General features: G+C 47.0%; 1 protein-coding gene across 2 annotated transcripts in view; it reads right to left on the bottom strand.

The window, feature by feature from the left end:
- Positions 1–13,671, bottom strand: part of inppl1a (inositol polyphosphate phosphatase-like 1a) — a 42,097-nt gene that overhangs the window by 26,730 nt on the left and 1,696 nt on the right. For both annotated transcript variants that reach the window (XM_064301661.1, XM_064301662.1), the window contains exon 2: positions 8–71. In XM_064301661.1, coding sequence (XP_064157731.1) covers positions 8–71 — 64 coding nt within the window. The remainder of the gene's footprint in view (positions 1–7; positions 72–13,671) is intronic.

Below are 13,671 nucleotides of genomic sequence, written 5' to 3'. Positions count from 1 at the left end.
ACTCTACCTGCACCGCCAGGAAGCCCTCCTCATCCGGGAGAATCCTGTAGGTGTGCACATGCTTCTGGAAGCTGCAGAGAGAGAGAGAGAAAGGGGGAGGAAGGAAGGGAGAGAGGAAGAAGAGGAGAGAGTTAGTTTTTCTGTAAATACCAATTACTGCAAGCTAAGCAATATATTACACGGTAATTGGTTATTGTTACAAACTGCACGAGAGAGAAGCTTCAGCAAGCTGAACAGAAAATTGCAACAAAAAAAAAACATTTCCCTTGTTTTAACCTTGAATCATTCCTACAAATGCATAAATACACCATTGCATTTATAGTACAATTAGGACTAAGGACAACATAAAAAAGAGTATGTGTAAAATTATCCTGTATAATGCTTTTAATTACTTATTAAAAAATGGCAGCTTTGGCAGTACAATTCCACTTGTTTGCCATGGCGATATAGCAAACTTGAATTTGAGTGTGCAACTAAAACCCCAGATCTGCATTCATGCACTCAGAATGCGGTAACTCTGCAAATCATTCTCATATAGCAACATGGCTCGATTTGAATCTGCTTTGCAGGCCCAGCCACACTAGTGCAAAGGCCTGGGAAAGCAGGAACGGAGCCAATGATAAGAGGAAACATGCCTGCGGTTCTGTACATGCATGACGCATTTGGGAAGCCACCGATGCTACAAGAATGTCCCTGGACAGAACAGGAAATGTAGTGGTGGACAAGGCTCGCTCCAAGCACCCGAAAGAAACGGGAATAAAAGAGGACTTAGCCAGAGCGTGTCTGAAGGAAACTGAGCTGGTAAATTCACACTGAGACTGGGACATGAGTTTCAGCCCTGATAGGCTAATCAAACAGGACTGGGGGGGTCATGTGACACACTGAGGATTGCACAGCTGGTCACATTCCCAGATAGAATACACTTTCAATGGTGTTGGGTTTTAATTTCTGAACTTCAACATTGATTTTGTGCTACCTCTTGCACCCGGATAACAGAATCTGTTAATACACCTGGATTACTAACTCACACAAGCAGGTGCGCACATGAACATACACACTCACGCAGACAAACACACAAACGTACACACTCGTGCACAGAAAAACACACACACGAACACACACACATACATGCACACATACACGCATATGCACAAGCACACACACAAACATATACACTCATGCATACAAACACAAACACACACAAAACAGGCCAGACGTGACAGCATCGCAATATGACACTCCCCTTCAGTTTTTTTTGGTTTTTAACAGATTCTTTTTTCACACTTGCAGTCAGAATGCATCACAGCGCTAGGCTGTCCTTACACAACACATCGGCACTGAAACAGAGAACGGCCGCAGGTCACCCCAAAAACAGGAAGCCGCATTAGCGCCGCTCCACTTAGCTGGGGTTAGACAGCTGGGACTCTCGCTGGCCAGGGGGCCACCAGCATGCCTGCAAGTCAATTTAGCGGGGTGGGTTTTTCATTTTGAAAAAAACCAACCACCGTTTTTCCACTGTCAATAAGCGGAAACACAAGTGTTCCTCCAGCGCTAGTTCAAGTAAACACACTAAAAATAGCACTCGTAAAATGATACTAGGCTCATTTTCTGCTCCACATTCAGACAATCAGTTACTTTCAATACACAGTCATTCATTTGGTATAATCCTGTTTGCGTTCTGGGGAGAAGCCAAATCCCTGTGAACACCAGCGCCCTGTGCAGCTCCTTCCCTGTGTTTGTGTTCATATCATCACCAGTGCTGTGCGTTACGCTCGATCACGGTTTTCACAAGCACGGTTTTCACAGGGTGGCTTATATTAAACGCGAGCCCCAGCGTGCATTTTGCAAACGAGGCGCGGCCGCCGCCATCGACTGGACGCAGCGAACGGCTATCGCGCTGACGAGGAACTCCACGGGTTTGGGGGAGTGTCGGGAGCGAAGCCACCGTGTCACATGTCTCCCCGTCTCCCTGCGTGGGAAAGAGAGCCGTGTGTTCACGCAGGCCGTGGGCCCGCGGGCCGCGCCGCTGTAATCAGGGGGCCCAGCTGTGGGGGCTGTCTGAGCTCCGCAGCCAACCTGGCAGTGTCCATCAACCCCAGCCCAACGGCCACACCTTACAGACACACACGCTGGAGCGCTCGCACACACACGCGCACACACACGCACACACATGCTGGAGCGCTCGCACACACACGCGCACACACACGCACGCTGGAGCACCCACACACACACGCGACGCACACACACACACGCACACACACACACACACACACGCTGGAGCGCTCGCACACACACACACGCTGGAGCGCTTGCACACACACACACGCTGGAGCGCTCGCACCACACACTGCCACACACACGCACACACATGCTGAGAGAGGCTGCAACACACACGCGCACACCACGCACGCTGGAGCCTCGCAAAGCCCGACGCAGCACCCGCCACCACAGCACAGGCATCGCCCAGCACACACAGGCACACACAACACAACACGCTGGAGCGCTCGCACACACAGCGCACCACACGCACCTGGCGCCGCACACCACGCACACCAGCACCCGGAGCCTCGCACCCACCACACACACCGCTGGGCGCTCGACACCGCGCCCACCACACGCACACACAACAGCTGGAGCGCTGCACACCAACGTTGAAATGCAAACACATTATGTTACACGGTTCTTTAACCCCATAAACTGAGAGTGAGGTGAAAAAGCTCATTTATCAGAAGGTTAACTGGGGAAAGCCCCACTGCAGTCCCCCCTGCTCCACGTCTGCAGGGCTCCCGTCCCGACAGGTCACACAAACAAAGCCCGTGACCCCGACCCCGCCCCCGCGACCTGCTGGTGCCCTCGCTTCCACCCAAACTCTCCCATGATTCCTCGCTGCGCCATTTCCAATGCAAAGAGGCAGCCCGGGCGGCGGCTACCGCACGTTTGCATACCGAGCACATCTCCAAGAACAGAACGGAAAACATGACAAACCGAATGCTCCCAACGCTCGCTCTCGCCAGCAGAACGCCACGCTCGCCGGGCAGGTCACGACGCCGTCGCGGAAACGCCGCCGGGGCTTTTAGCCCTCGTCCGCCGTCTCTGGGAGGTGAAGGCCGGGGCGCTAGGGTGGAGCGGCGCAGATCGTCACGGTAACAGACACGCTGTGCTGTTTTTTTTTTTGTTCCTCCGTTGTTTATACAACTGGAGGCCGGTGTCATGTTGCCTGGGAACCTCGTCCCTCACAAATGGTTCCGCCCCACGGACAATTAAACAGAGAACAGCAGCGCCCCGGGCAGGGAGAAGCTCCTGAGCTCAGATAACCAGGGCCCAAAGCAGGGCTCAGTTAGCTGCTAAACTGCGACACATTCAGCTCAGACGTGGGCGGCGGGTCCCCCTGGCAAACAGGGCACCGGCACACTGGCGTACATCTACACAGGGCACTGTGCCGCTAGAGAAAGCAGCATGATGCTCTCCTCTCATTCTCTGCCCTGCGCTGGGTCTCTGGACACACCGGGCCTTCTCCCTCTGCAGATTAAATGCGATGGGTCTGCATAGGCCAATGGCTGGGACACCCCCACCACAATCCTCGTACTCACTTTAAAGACCCCTCGTACTCCACTTCTCAAACTGTATCTTTACCCTACGCAAGTCCACTTGCATGCACTTGTTGGTCAACCTGCAGAAACCATATGTGGAAGCAGAGCAGGGCCCTGAAAGGGTTAAAACTTTACTTACAGCCCAAATGGCCTTCAACACTCATTTCACTCACTACACCCCTACACATATGTGTACAGATTGCCCCACACAATCACGCAGTTCAAAAGAGAACATGGTGGCTAGACTGGAAAAGTTTTGAAGGTGCCAGTCCAGAAAATGGTCACTGCAGTGCTGTATTCACACAAATAAGGGTGATACTGATGGTAAAAAAGAATAAAAGGAAGGATAAGAAGTCAAGAGTATGAAAGAGTTTGAGCAGTGTTGTACAATTGTAGCCTTTTTTTCAGCAGGCAGTAGCCTTGGACAGCCGAAAGAGGCCCTCACATTCACATCCCAGTGTGAAGCTCTACATTTATTGACAGAAAAGGCCAGAGGTGGAGGAACACAATCACACTCAGAGGCCTGAAGACATACACACAGACATTTACCCACACAAGCACACACTGACACACATACAGGTACATGCGGGGACACGCACACACGTGCACAGGCACACACACACACACAGACACACACACAGACACAGACACACACACACACACAGACACACACACAGACACACACACACACACAGACACACACACACACACACACACAGACACACAGAAACACCTACACACAACCAAGGGACCCCAAAGGAACTGAAACAAGTGCACCGCCGCTCCGCTGTATTTCCGCTCAAACTGAAAGTGCCAGCCAACCTGACCTTATTACAGGCCGTGGGCTGCCTGCAGCAGAGCAGGCTGGGAATGTGGCCCCGCTACGCTCCGACTCCCGCGCCCGGCAAAGTGCACCAGGGCAGAACCGGCACGCCGCCCACACAGGATGACCCGATGGACGCCCGCTGACCGGCCGCGGCTGACGGGCATCAGCGGGGCGCAGCGTCCTGCCGCCGGGCGTCCCAGACTCTCACGGGGGCGTACGTTGAGCGCACGCTCTCCCATCCCAGGGCGCTTAGGATCAGCGCGGGGAGAACCGTCCCTAACCGCCGCACCTCCAAAGGCAGGAGGCCTGACATCCAAACAGCGGCGCCCGGCAACAAGGGCAGTCAAAACAGCAGCTGCCTGGCCTTTGAACCCGGCACATTTGGCTCTCAGGTTAGCAGAGCAACACCTGCCCTCCTGCCTCCCCCTGCAGCCGCGGCTGGAGCCTCCCAGCTCTGCGCTTAATCTTTAAACGCGGCACCAACGGTGCTCTGCCTCTGACCGACGCGGAAGCAGCGACTTCGCCAGCACAGCTGCTGCTGCACGTTCGGCTCCACCAGACAGACGCGGTCGCACCACCGGAGCCCTTCACGGGTCCGGAAAAAGCGCTCTCGGCAGGACACCGAAGGCACGCGTGACCTCACACGGGCTCCTTGTCCCCAGCAGGGAGTAAAACCAGGGCCCGTTTGGGCCGGCGCACTGCACGCATGACTGAGGTGTTTGGAATTACGGGGATAGAATAGAGCACAAGAAATCCCTTTAGATTTTCACAGCTGTCGCCCTTCAGATATGCAGGGGAGGTGCGGGGAAGTGGTGAGAGAACATCTCTGTTCCCCATTTTAATCTCATTTGCATCTGCGTCCTGTTTGTATGAAAACAGCGTGACAGCAGCTCAACAGCCACCAGGCGGTCCTATATCAAAGTCAGCCAATCAGGACGCCCCAGTGTTATGTGGGTGCCGACCATGCTGTCAGCCCCTCCCATCTCACGCAGACCAGTACTGTGCACTACAGGACCGGAGACATAGATAGCACCTTAAAAACACAAAAACTAAGTAACACCTTCAGACAGCAAGAGCAGCCAGTGACTAAATTCACCCCTGTGGACACTCTGTAATCTTGTACGTCAGTAAGACAGTAATCAGCTCACTAACCCTCAAACCTAATTACGGGTGAAATACTGCTCATAACTAACATGCCAGGCAAAGTTCACACATCAGGGTTTAGAGGACATCAGTCATGTCATCACATCTGTCCAGTCCAGCCACAGGCGTACTAATAGTGAACCTCGCTGGTGGTAGGGTAACACTTTCACGAGTCAGCAGCAAAAACAGCAACGGCTGTAATGTGTGGTTTTAAAGTCAAAAACTAAAACTTTTACACTGTATGAGAAAAGATAAGGCCACACATCATACAATTCAAATGATGTAGGACAGCGATTAAGCACTGGGTTACACAACATCGCATCTGTCAAATGCTGTTCTTTACTGGCAGACGTACTGATTTCAGCACCTTACATGCATTTTGAGCAACCAGAACACAAATGTTATTAGGCCCCAAATAGAGATTGGAGACTGCTGCAAACCTCTACACTGTCTGTGGTCACTAAAACAAGTGCTTGCTACAACGGAGACATATGTGCACTTCCTGCGATACTGAGACACATTTTCTGATATCAGAGCTCAGTTTACGACCAAGTAAAACTAAAGAGAAAGGGAGGGCTTCCTGAGGGCCCTTCATCAAACCAGTGGACAAAGCACTGCTCTTGTGTTTTTACCCCAAGGTCCTCACAAACAATGCAGGGGATAAACTCCAGGCACACAGTGGGCGAACTGTCTGCTGCGTTATATTTATCGCAGTTCCTGTCACACGTTGCGGCCAATGTGGCTGCTGTATTGTCCCTCATCACAAGGCCTCCACTTTCTCTGGCACGTTCGCTTGATAGAAACACATCTGAAGGACACCCAGCCATAAATACCCTGTTATGCCACTTTCCAGTCTTGTTTTCAGCCTTTGTGGGGACGTTTTTCCCCCAGAGGACAGCCGATCGAGACAAAGCGATCCACTCACCTGGTGCAGATGTTTCAAAAGGACATTTGCGAACGCCCTGGGCCTGTTCCGCCCTCCTCAGGACAGGTTTTATTGGGAGTACAGAATTTGACAGGTCTACTCTTTGGTTAAATGGGCAGTACAGCTTGCCAGCTTTTCCACATCCTGTGCCCGCAGCCGTCTAAGGGCTTCCCCATAAATAATTCAGCGGAAGCGTGTGCGCTGACACTGCTGCAGCGGACACACACAACGCGACACAAAGGAGTGAGCGAGCATCTCGTTGCACGGCTGCTGACAGGGGAAACAGCCGCAGGGCTTCCCCAGTGTTCTTTCACTTTTAAATTCACTTCCAAGACACGCCAGCACAACCCAGCACAACCCAGCAGGCCTCAGAGCCCTTGGCTTCCACCTCCAAAGAGAGCAAAACAGACGGCGGGTCGGACCGTTGTGTCAGCTTTAAACGCGGCAGGGAGAACGCACTGGAAAACTGAGAGCCCGCCAACAATAAGACTCACCTGCCTGATTAACATGAGACATGGCCCCAGTATGCCGTTTTGCATTAATGTCGCATTAAGCTTAGTAATTAGTAATAAAATAGGGGTTTCATTTGAAACTAACTGGAGTGGGATTCTTTCAGGTATTCTCTGAAATATAAAGAAAAAAATGGATTACAAATAGAGTAATTACAGTAATGTAGCTTTCATATTGTTTTACAGTTCCACTTAAAATCCACACTATACTACATTTTTGAGGGCTTTTGCAGGTCCCCCAGTGTTGGTTGGAAACCCTCAGAGAGCTGCACCCTCAATCAGTAGCTCTTCCTCTCTCATGGACTAAGGTCAGAAAAAGTAGAGTATCAACTCCCTGTATAATTCTGCCCTGCTTCAAAACAAGCCAGAGGCCAAAACCCAGATCTGACCCCTGTGTCTGCCAAGGGAACTCCTGAAACACAGACCATATGCTCCCGCCTCCTGTCGACTTTCCATTTGGCTTGGAAGCCCTACTAAGCAACCATTTTCCAAAAAAAAAAAGAAACGAAAAGAAACTTAATGTTGCGTGGCAAGGCGATTCAGTGCTGCATAACATCTAGTATGCTGTAAACTGCATTACCCAACATCGATGTCAATACCATTGTTGCTGGGCAGAGTTTAAACAGGAAAACAGGGCTTTCACCTTCAGCAGAACACACTCCCCCACAACCTCCCAAAACAACAACAAAAAAGAGCTTTGGCAATGTGCACACATTTCCTCAAGTGGGGTGGCTATTGTTGGACACAGGGGGCTGAGAGTTCTTTTTTATTTTATTTTTTTTATCAATGCTGCACAGATTCTGTAGGGATGTACTGATCTTTACACTGTGGATCAGCGAATACCATGGAAACAGTGGCCAAGGTGAGCCTTCCAGCTGATTTACATTATGATAAATCAGAATCTATGAAACATTCCACTAACAAAACAAGCCCTGAGAGACTCTCGTCGTCATTCAGAACTTGAGAAGCACAGCAGACGACTATTTAAATCAGCTGATTACACAGTGAACTCAGGTCACCTGGTTTCTTTGGTCTAAATTAGTCGCTGATCTTAAGGAAAAAACAAAATCCAGCAGACTCTGTGGCTCTCCAGAATCAGGATTGGGTATCGCTGCAGTAAAATGAAACATGTATCCATGTAAGGCAGAGGTGTCCAATCTTATTCAAAAAGGGCTGGTGCGATGCAGGTTTTTGTTTTATCCCAGCACTAAGTCACCTGATTCTACTTAAAAGACGTGAATGAAGACCATGATTAGTTAAAGATAAATTCATGATTCAACTAATTATTAAACTTTTTAGCACAAGTTGAATGTTCTGCTTTCATTCTAATATGGGCATTTCCTACTGCGTCTAACAAAACCTATCATGCCCTAGCACAACACTTAAAAACACTGCAGTATCTCCACTGTATAAAGTAACTGAACTGAATTTAAAATGCGTCACTTGTGAATATTGCTGTCAATCATCATCTGTGCTTAATTCAAGCCAATTACTTTGTCAAAATAGATGGTGTAGGTGGTGCAAATGGGATAATAGTTTGATAAAGGGCTTCACAAAGAGGCAATCATGACCTGTCTGGCAGAGGACTGAATGCAAGAAAAAAGGGAAGACAAACTGCTAGGGTCCCTTTCGTAATGAATAAAAATAGCCTTACATTAGTTTCCATTATGACCCTGTAGCTGCCACTTGATTTTCTAGCTATCGTGCAATTTCCTTGGTTTGATTTCTGACATGCCACCTGGCAGCTCTAGCCTACTAGAAGTCTATGCAGCACTCTTGCACAGACCCATAGACTTCCTGCTGTACATGGCAGGTGCAGTTTGCTAATATTTTAGTGGTGTACAGTGCTGATGACACTTCACTCTATGTAGCACAAACCTCTCTTCCTCCCACCAGCATTCCAGCCCTGTAGATACTACAGAAATATCCAACAAGTAGGCTATATGCTGCATTTAAAATATAGTCTCTAAGCAGGTGCTATTAAAATATAGGCTGGTTCGTTATACAGGTAAACAGGAACATACATAAAAGACTGAACTAACTCAGCTAACATGGAGTAGAGATACCTGTGATCAAGCCAAGAAATAATTAGAGGTGTGTGTGACTTCTCTTTGTACATTTACATTGACTGATGATCTGCACCGGGTTAATTTGAGCTGGCAATGCATTCTTCCCTCTTTCACAGAACTAATTACATTGCTATAACCAGCATATGCTATGCAAACTCGTATTATAAACTACATTGTGCAGACATAATGAAACAGTACACCTAGAGGAGAATTTCTAAATGGGGCCCAAGCATACATATGTCCCTTTTGAAATATTATGATTTGGATGTACTTAATAACTTTGTTTCCATGATCTCAAAGTTTATTTCTACTCTTCATGGTATATTAAAAAGGAGTTATAGGCTATAGCATATAGGCTAAGCATAAATAAATACAGCCTATATTTTTATTTCAATATAATCTTTATATTGTGTTTATATTTACCTACCCTGAGTAAATAAAGGTTAAATAAATAAAAAATATTGTGTATGGGTTTGTTGCCAATCAAGGCAGAACAGCTCACTATGATCCACTAAAGTGGACATCTGTGGTGACCTCACAGCACTGGTGATATCAGAGCACTGAGGGAACTCTTGTTTGAAACGCTGTTTTAATTATATTTTTAAGGACAGCAGAGAGTCTGTCCTCCAGATGTATTTTTTCCACTTCATTCAGGCAGAGGGAAAGCAGAAAGGGCAACAGACAGAGATGGGATCACGATACAGAAAGGGCCATGGCCTAGAATGGAACCCCCGGTGGCGGGGGGGGAATCTGCAGACGGGCTGACAGGCTGCCACGCTACAGTCCGTTTCCAACGGTCTCTGAAAAGTTTCCTAATTAAAAGTCCGATAATCACAATATTACAATATTACTGGAAATCTGTGGAGTCTAAAAACCAAGGTACTAAACACGGGTTTTTACATCTACATCGCTGATTTTCGTGAGATTGTGAGGCAGTCTTGGGGCAAATAAAGTGGTGTGTAATTATGGAGACAAATGACTGTCAGGTCCCGCAGGCAAATATGTACAATGGAGAAAATGCCTGGGTGAAAAGAACACCATTCACAGTTCAAAGTGAATTATTTATAGGAGGAGTTGCGGTGGCGCTACTGTTATTTTCAGTATAATACAGCATTGCTGTTGCCGTAGTGTTTAATAATCAGGCGTCCCTCGTCCATATGTTCAGTCATTTCACCTGACCACCACACCGCCCTCAGGCAAGCACTGCCTGTGCCTACTGAAAACACCACCAGGAATTTTCCACACAAGCACTCCCTTCACAAGCTGGGGAATATTACGCAGCCAAAATGAGAACCATCGTCAGTTTGCTTTCAAATTTCTATTATGAACCAGCAGCCAACCTAATGAGCCCTATTTTCCTAATGCTTCACTTTCTGATTAATGTTCTCATTCAAACAGTTTGAATTGGAAAGGTTAACCCTCAGTCATCAGTGTGTCATTTCCACAAGCTTTTCATGACTGGATACCACTGGATGATATTCAGAAATATAGATTCTATTGCATATATTGAGGTACTTTTGTGGAGCAACAAAAAACATCCATGTGCCAGAAAGTCACTTGTGCTCCAGCAAGCATGGCCTTCAATAGTTTCATGGCTAGCAGTTGATCAAGCTCAGGGAAAAAGCATACAGCCTTGCTGAGGGTGAACCCCCCCTCCCCGGGCTGCTGTAAGTATACTTTAGCGGTGACGTTTCTTATTTACAAAGGTGTTTTTATATAAACAGGAGCGCTAACACTCGTTTCTCAGTCATCCGGGTCAGCCCTTTCCCTCCAAGGGACACTATCAGGGACCCTTCAGCCAGAAACAACTGCTCATTCATCCCCTCCCGCTCCTCGTCTCTGGGAAAGAAAAACGGGACGGGCTGTTTTTAGTAGGCCGGCACTAGAGTTTCCAGCGTGGCACGGCGCTTGGCACGGCCCTCGCCACCTTCTTGCAAATAAACGCCCACGGTGCCAGCCTCTCGCACAAGCCCTCTTTCAGTCCCACGCACTATCCACCGCTCCGCTGGCTAGCTACACCGGGCCAAGGATATGCTAGCGCAGGAAGCCCTCACGTGCACGTGGTTCCTAACCAATCACAGGCCACCTGTTATAAAACACTCTGCAGGCCAAAGCTCCCATCTTTGGTCACATGACTCACGAGATCATAACCTATTCTGAGATGATGATGATAATAATAATAATAATAATAATAATACCACCAGTTATATGTTATTTATATACAGTAGTATCTTTCAAGTAGTAATGTAGCACAAAAGGCTTTAGAAAAAATTATAAAACAAAGATAAAATAAGAAAACAGCAAGTAACAGTACATCCTGTAGTTTTTAAAAAACATATAAACCAAAAATCTATAAAACCGAGAAATAAAACTGCAATAAAACTCCAAAAAACATTTACAATAAAAAACAGTGAGAAGAGTCAAGGATTTAACATCCGCCATCCAACTCCTGTAAACACCTGACCTTACGCTCGTCCTCAGCTCTCCGCTCTAGCAAATATGGTGGCTAACACTGCACGTGGGTCCAAGTCCAGAGTGGTCAGAGGCTCCACTACTGAGTCTATGTCCCAGCAACGCAGGTTTGCAGTCACCGCAGTGAAGCTTCTTCTAACCAGACATTACTCCAGTGCATGCGCTACGGGTAATCACAAGACTACCTCTATAATTCAGCCATCTGCATCACACGCCCCCCTCCCCAAAAAATGGCTCTCGGAGGAAGCCAAACATTCTTTATGCGTGAGATCATGCAGGCCGTGTGACAGAGCCGACACGTTTCAGAAAGGCCTTGGCCTATCCACGAGGGACGCCTCAGGCGTGATGCAAACATTTCAAAGAGGAGTATAAACTCTCACGATCAATGATAATCAGCACCTCAGCATCCTAAATATTTCCACTCCAAGGGACAGGTTCAGGCATGCAGAGATATGCTCTTCAAACCACTGCATAAAGCATGAAATTTCACAACCTGACCGCAAATGTGAAAAATCCTCTCCATAGGTACAGTCTACACAAACGTGAGTTATTTGCACGCACATATATGTGTACATAGCCTACATACAGTGCCATGGAAACGTAATTGCCCCCTTCCTGATTTCCACTATAATTGCTATTTTTTTAACACTAAATGTTTTCAGATTTTTAGGAAAAGGTAATAAAACACAAAAAGAACCTGAGTAAACATAAAACACATTTTTAAAAATTATTATTTTATTTCATTAATGAAAAAAGTTACATTTGAGAAAATAATTGCCCTTTAAAAACTAAACTGGTTGCTTCACCTTTAGCAGTAATAACTGCAACCAAATGCTTCCTATAATTTGATATCAGTCTGTCACAGTACTGTGAAGGAATTTTTTAGCTCACTCTTCTTTGCAGGAACTGCTTTAAATCAAATTGGTAGGTCAAGCATGAACTGATGGTTTCAGGTCCTGCCGCTGCATCTCTATTGGGTTCAAGACGGGGCTTTGACTAGGCCGCTTCAAATTTTTTAATTTTGTTTCTTTTCAGCCATTCAGATGTGGACTTTGGTGTTTTGGATCAATGTCTTTCTGCATAACCCAATTACTCTTCAGCTTGAGCTCACGTGCAGATGACCGTCCAGGTCCCAAACCAGCAAAGCATCCCCACACCATCACACTACCACCACCATGTTTGACAGGTATGATGTTCTTACTGTGAAATGTTGTATTTGCTTTACGTCAAACATAATGGGACCCATGTCACCCAAAAAGTTCAAATTTTGACTCATCTGTCTAAAGAACATTATCTCAAAAGGATTAAAGATCATCCAGGTGTATTTTCGAAAACTTGGGATGAGCACTTATGTTTCTCTTAGTTTAGGGTTAGTTTTTAAAAGTTCGGCCAGTCCTATGTTACAATTTCAGCTGCCAATGTTTTCGTGGTGCTGCGAACCCTTCCATTTTGTACGAAAAGCTAACGAATGTCGCAAATTTGCATCACCCGCGTTCAGAATCAGATGCATCAATCTGTCAATAGTGGTGGCACTGTCTATTTGGGAACAGATTTGTTGTACGCTATTGCGAAGCCTGGCGTATGGATATTACATTTCAAAACTGAAAGCAAGAAAAATTCTCATTATCGCTTAAAGCAAGATGATTATTGTCGATGCAACTCATGGTGATGTGGAGGTCAATAGTCACGTGACTTCTGCACTTCCAGAAGAGCTCGTGCGGATTCAGCAGTGCTTTTGCAGAAAGTTATTTCGTACTGCAATGCGGTGTGCGTGCGTTCATCATGATTGTAAATCTGTTCCAGTGCGACTCACACTAAATATTTAAATTAAATATTTTGCTTACGTAAAAGTCTTCCCATTACATTAAATCAAAACTATTGGTTAGGTACTTATTACTATTCGTCACAACTGTCATTGCACAGTACAAGTTGCGCCAACGTTATTTCTAGCGTGAAGCCAACCATCGCTTCAGAATATGCAGTTTCATTTTAGAGTGGAATAATTATACGTTCGCACGTGTAGCCATGCAAGAAAATCCAAACAACCTTCCCTTGTCAGTCAGGCTTCGTTTTTTGATCGCTACATGCGTGTCACAGAGTAACTTTGAAAAACACTCGATAATAGGTATAAAGTCTC

The sequence above is a fragment of the Anguilla rostrata genome, chromosome 12 (assembly GCF_018555375.3).
Source record: "Anguilla rostrata isolate EN2019 chromosome 12, ASM1855537v3, whole genome shotgun sequence".
Classification (NCBI taxonomy): Eukaryota; Metazoa; Chordata; class Actinopteri; order Anguilliformes; family Anguillidae; genus Anguilla; species Anguilla rostrata.
Note: the sequence above shows the minus strand (reverse complement) of the source record. Positions and strands in the feature narration are given on the sequence as shown.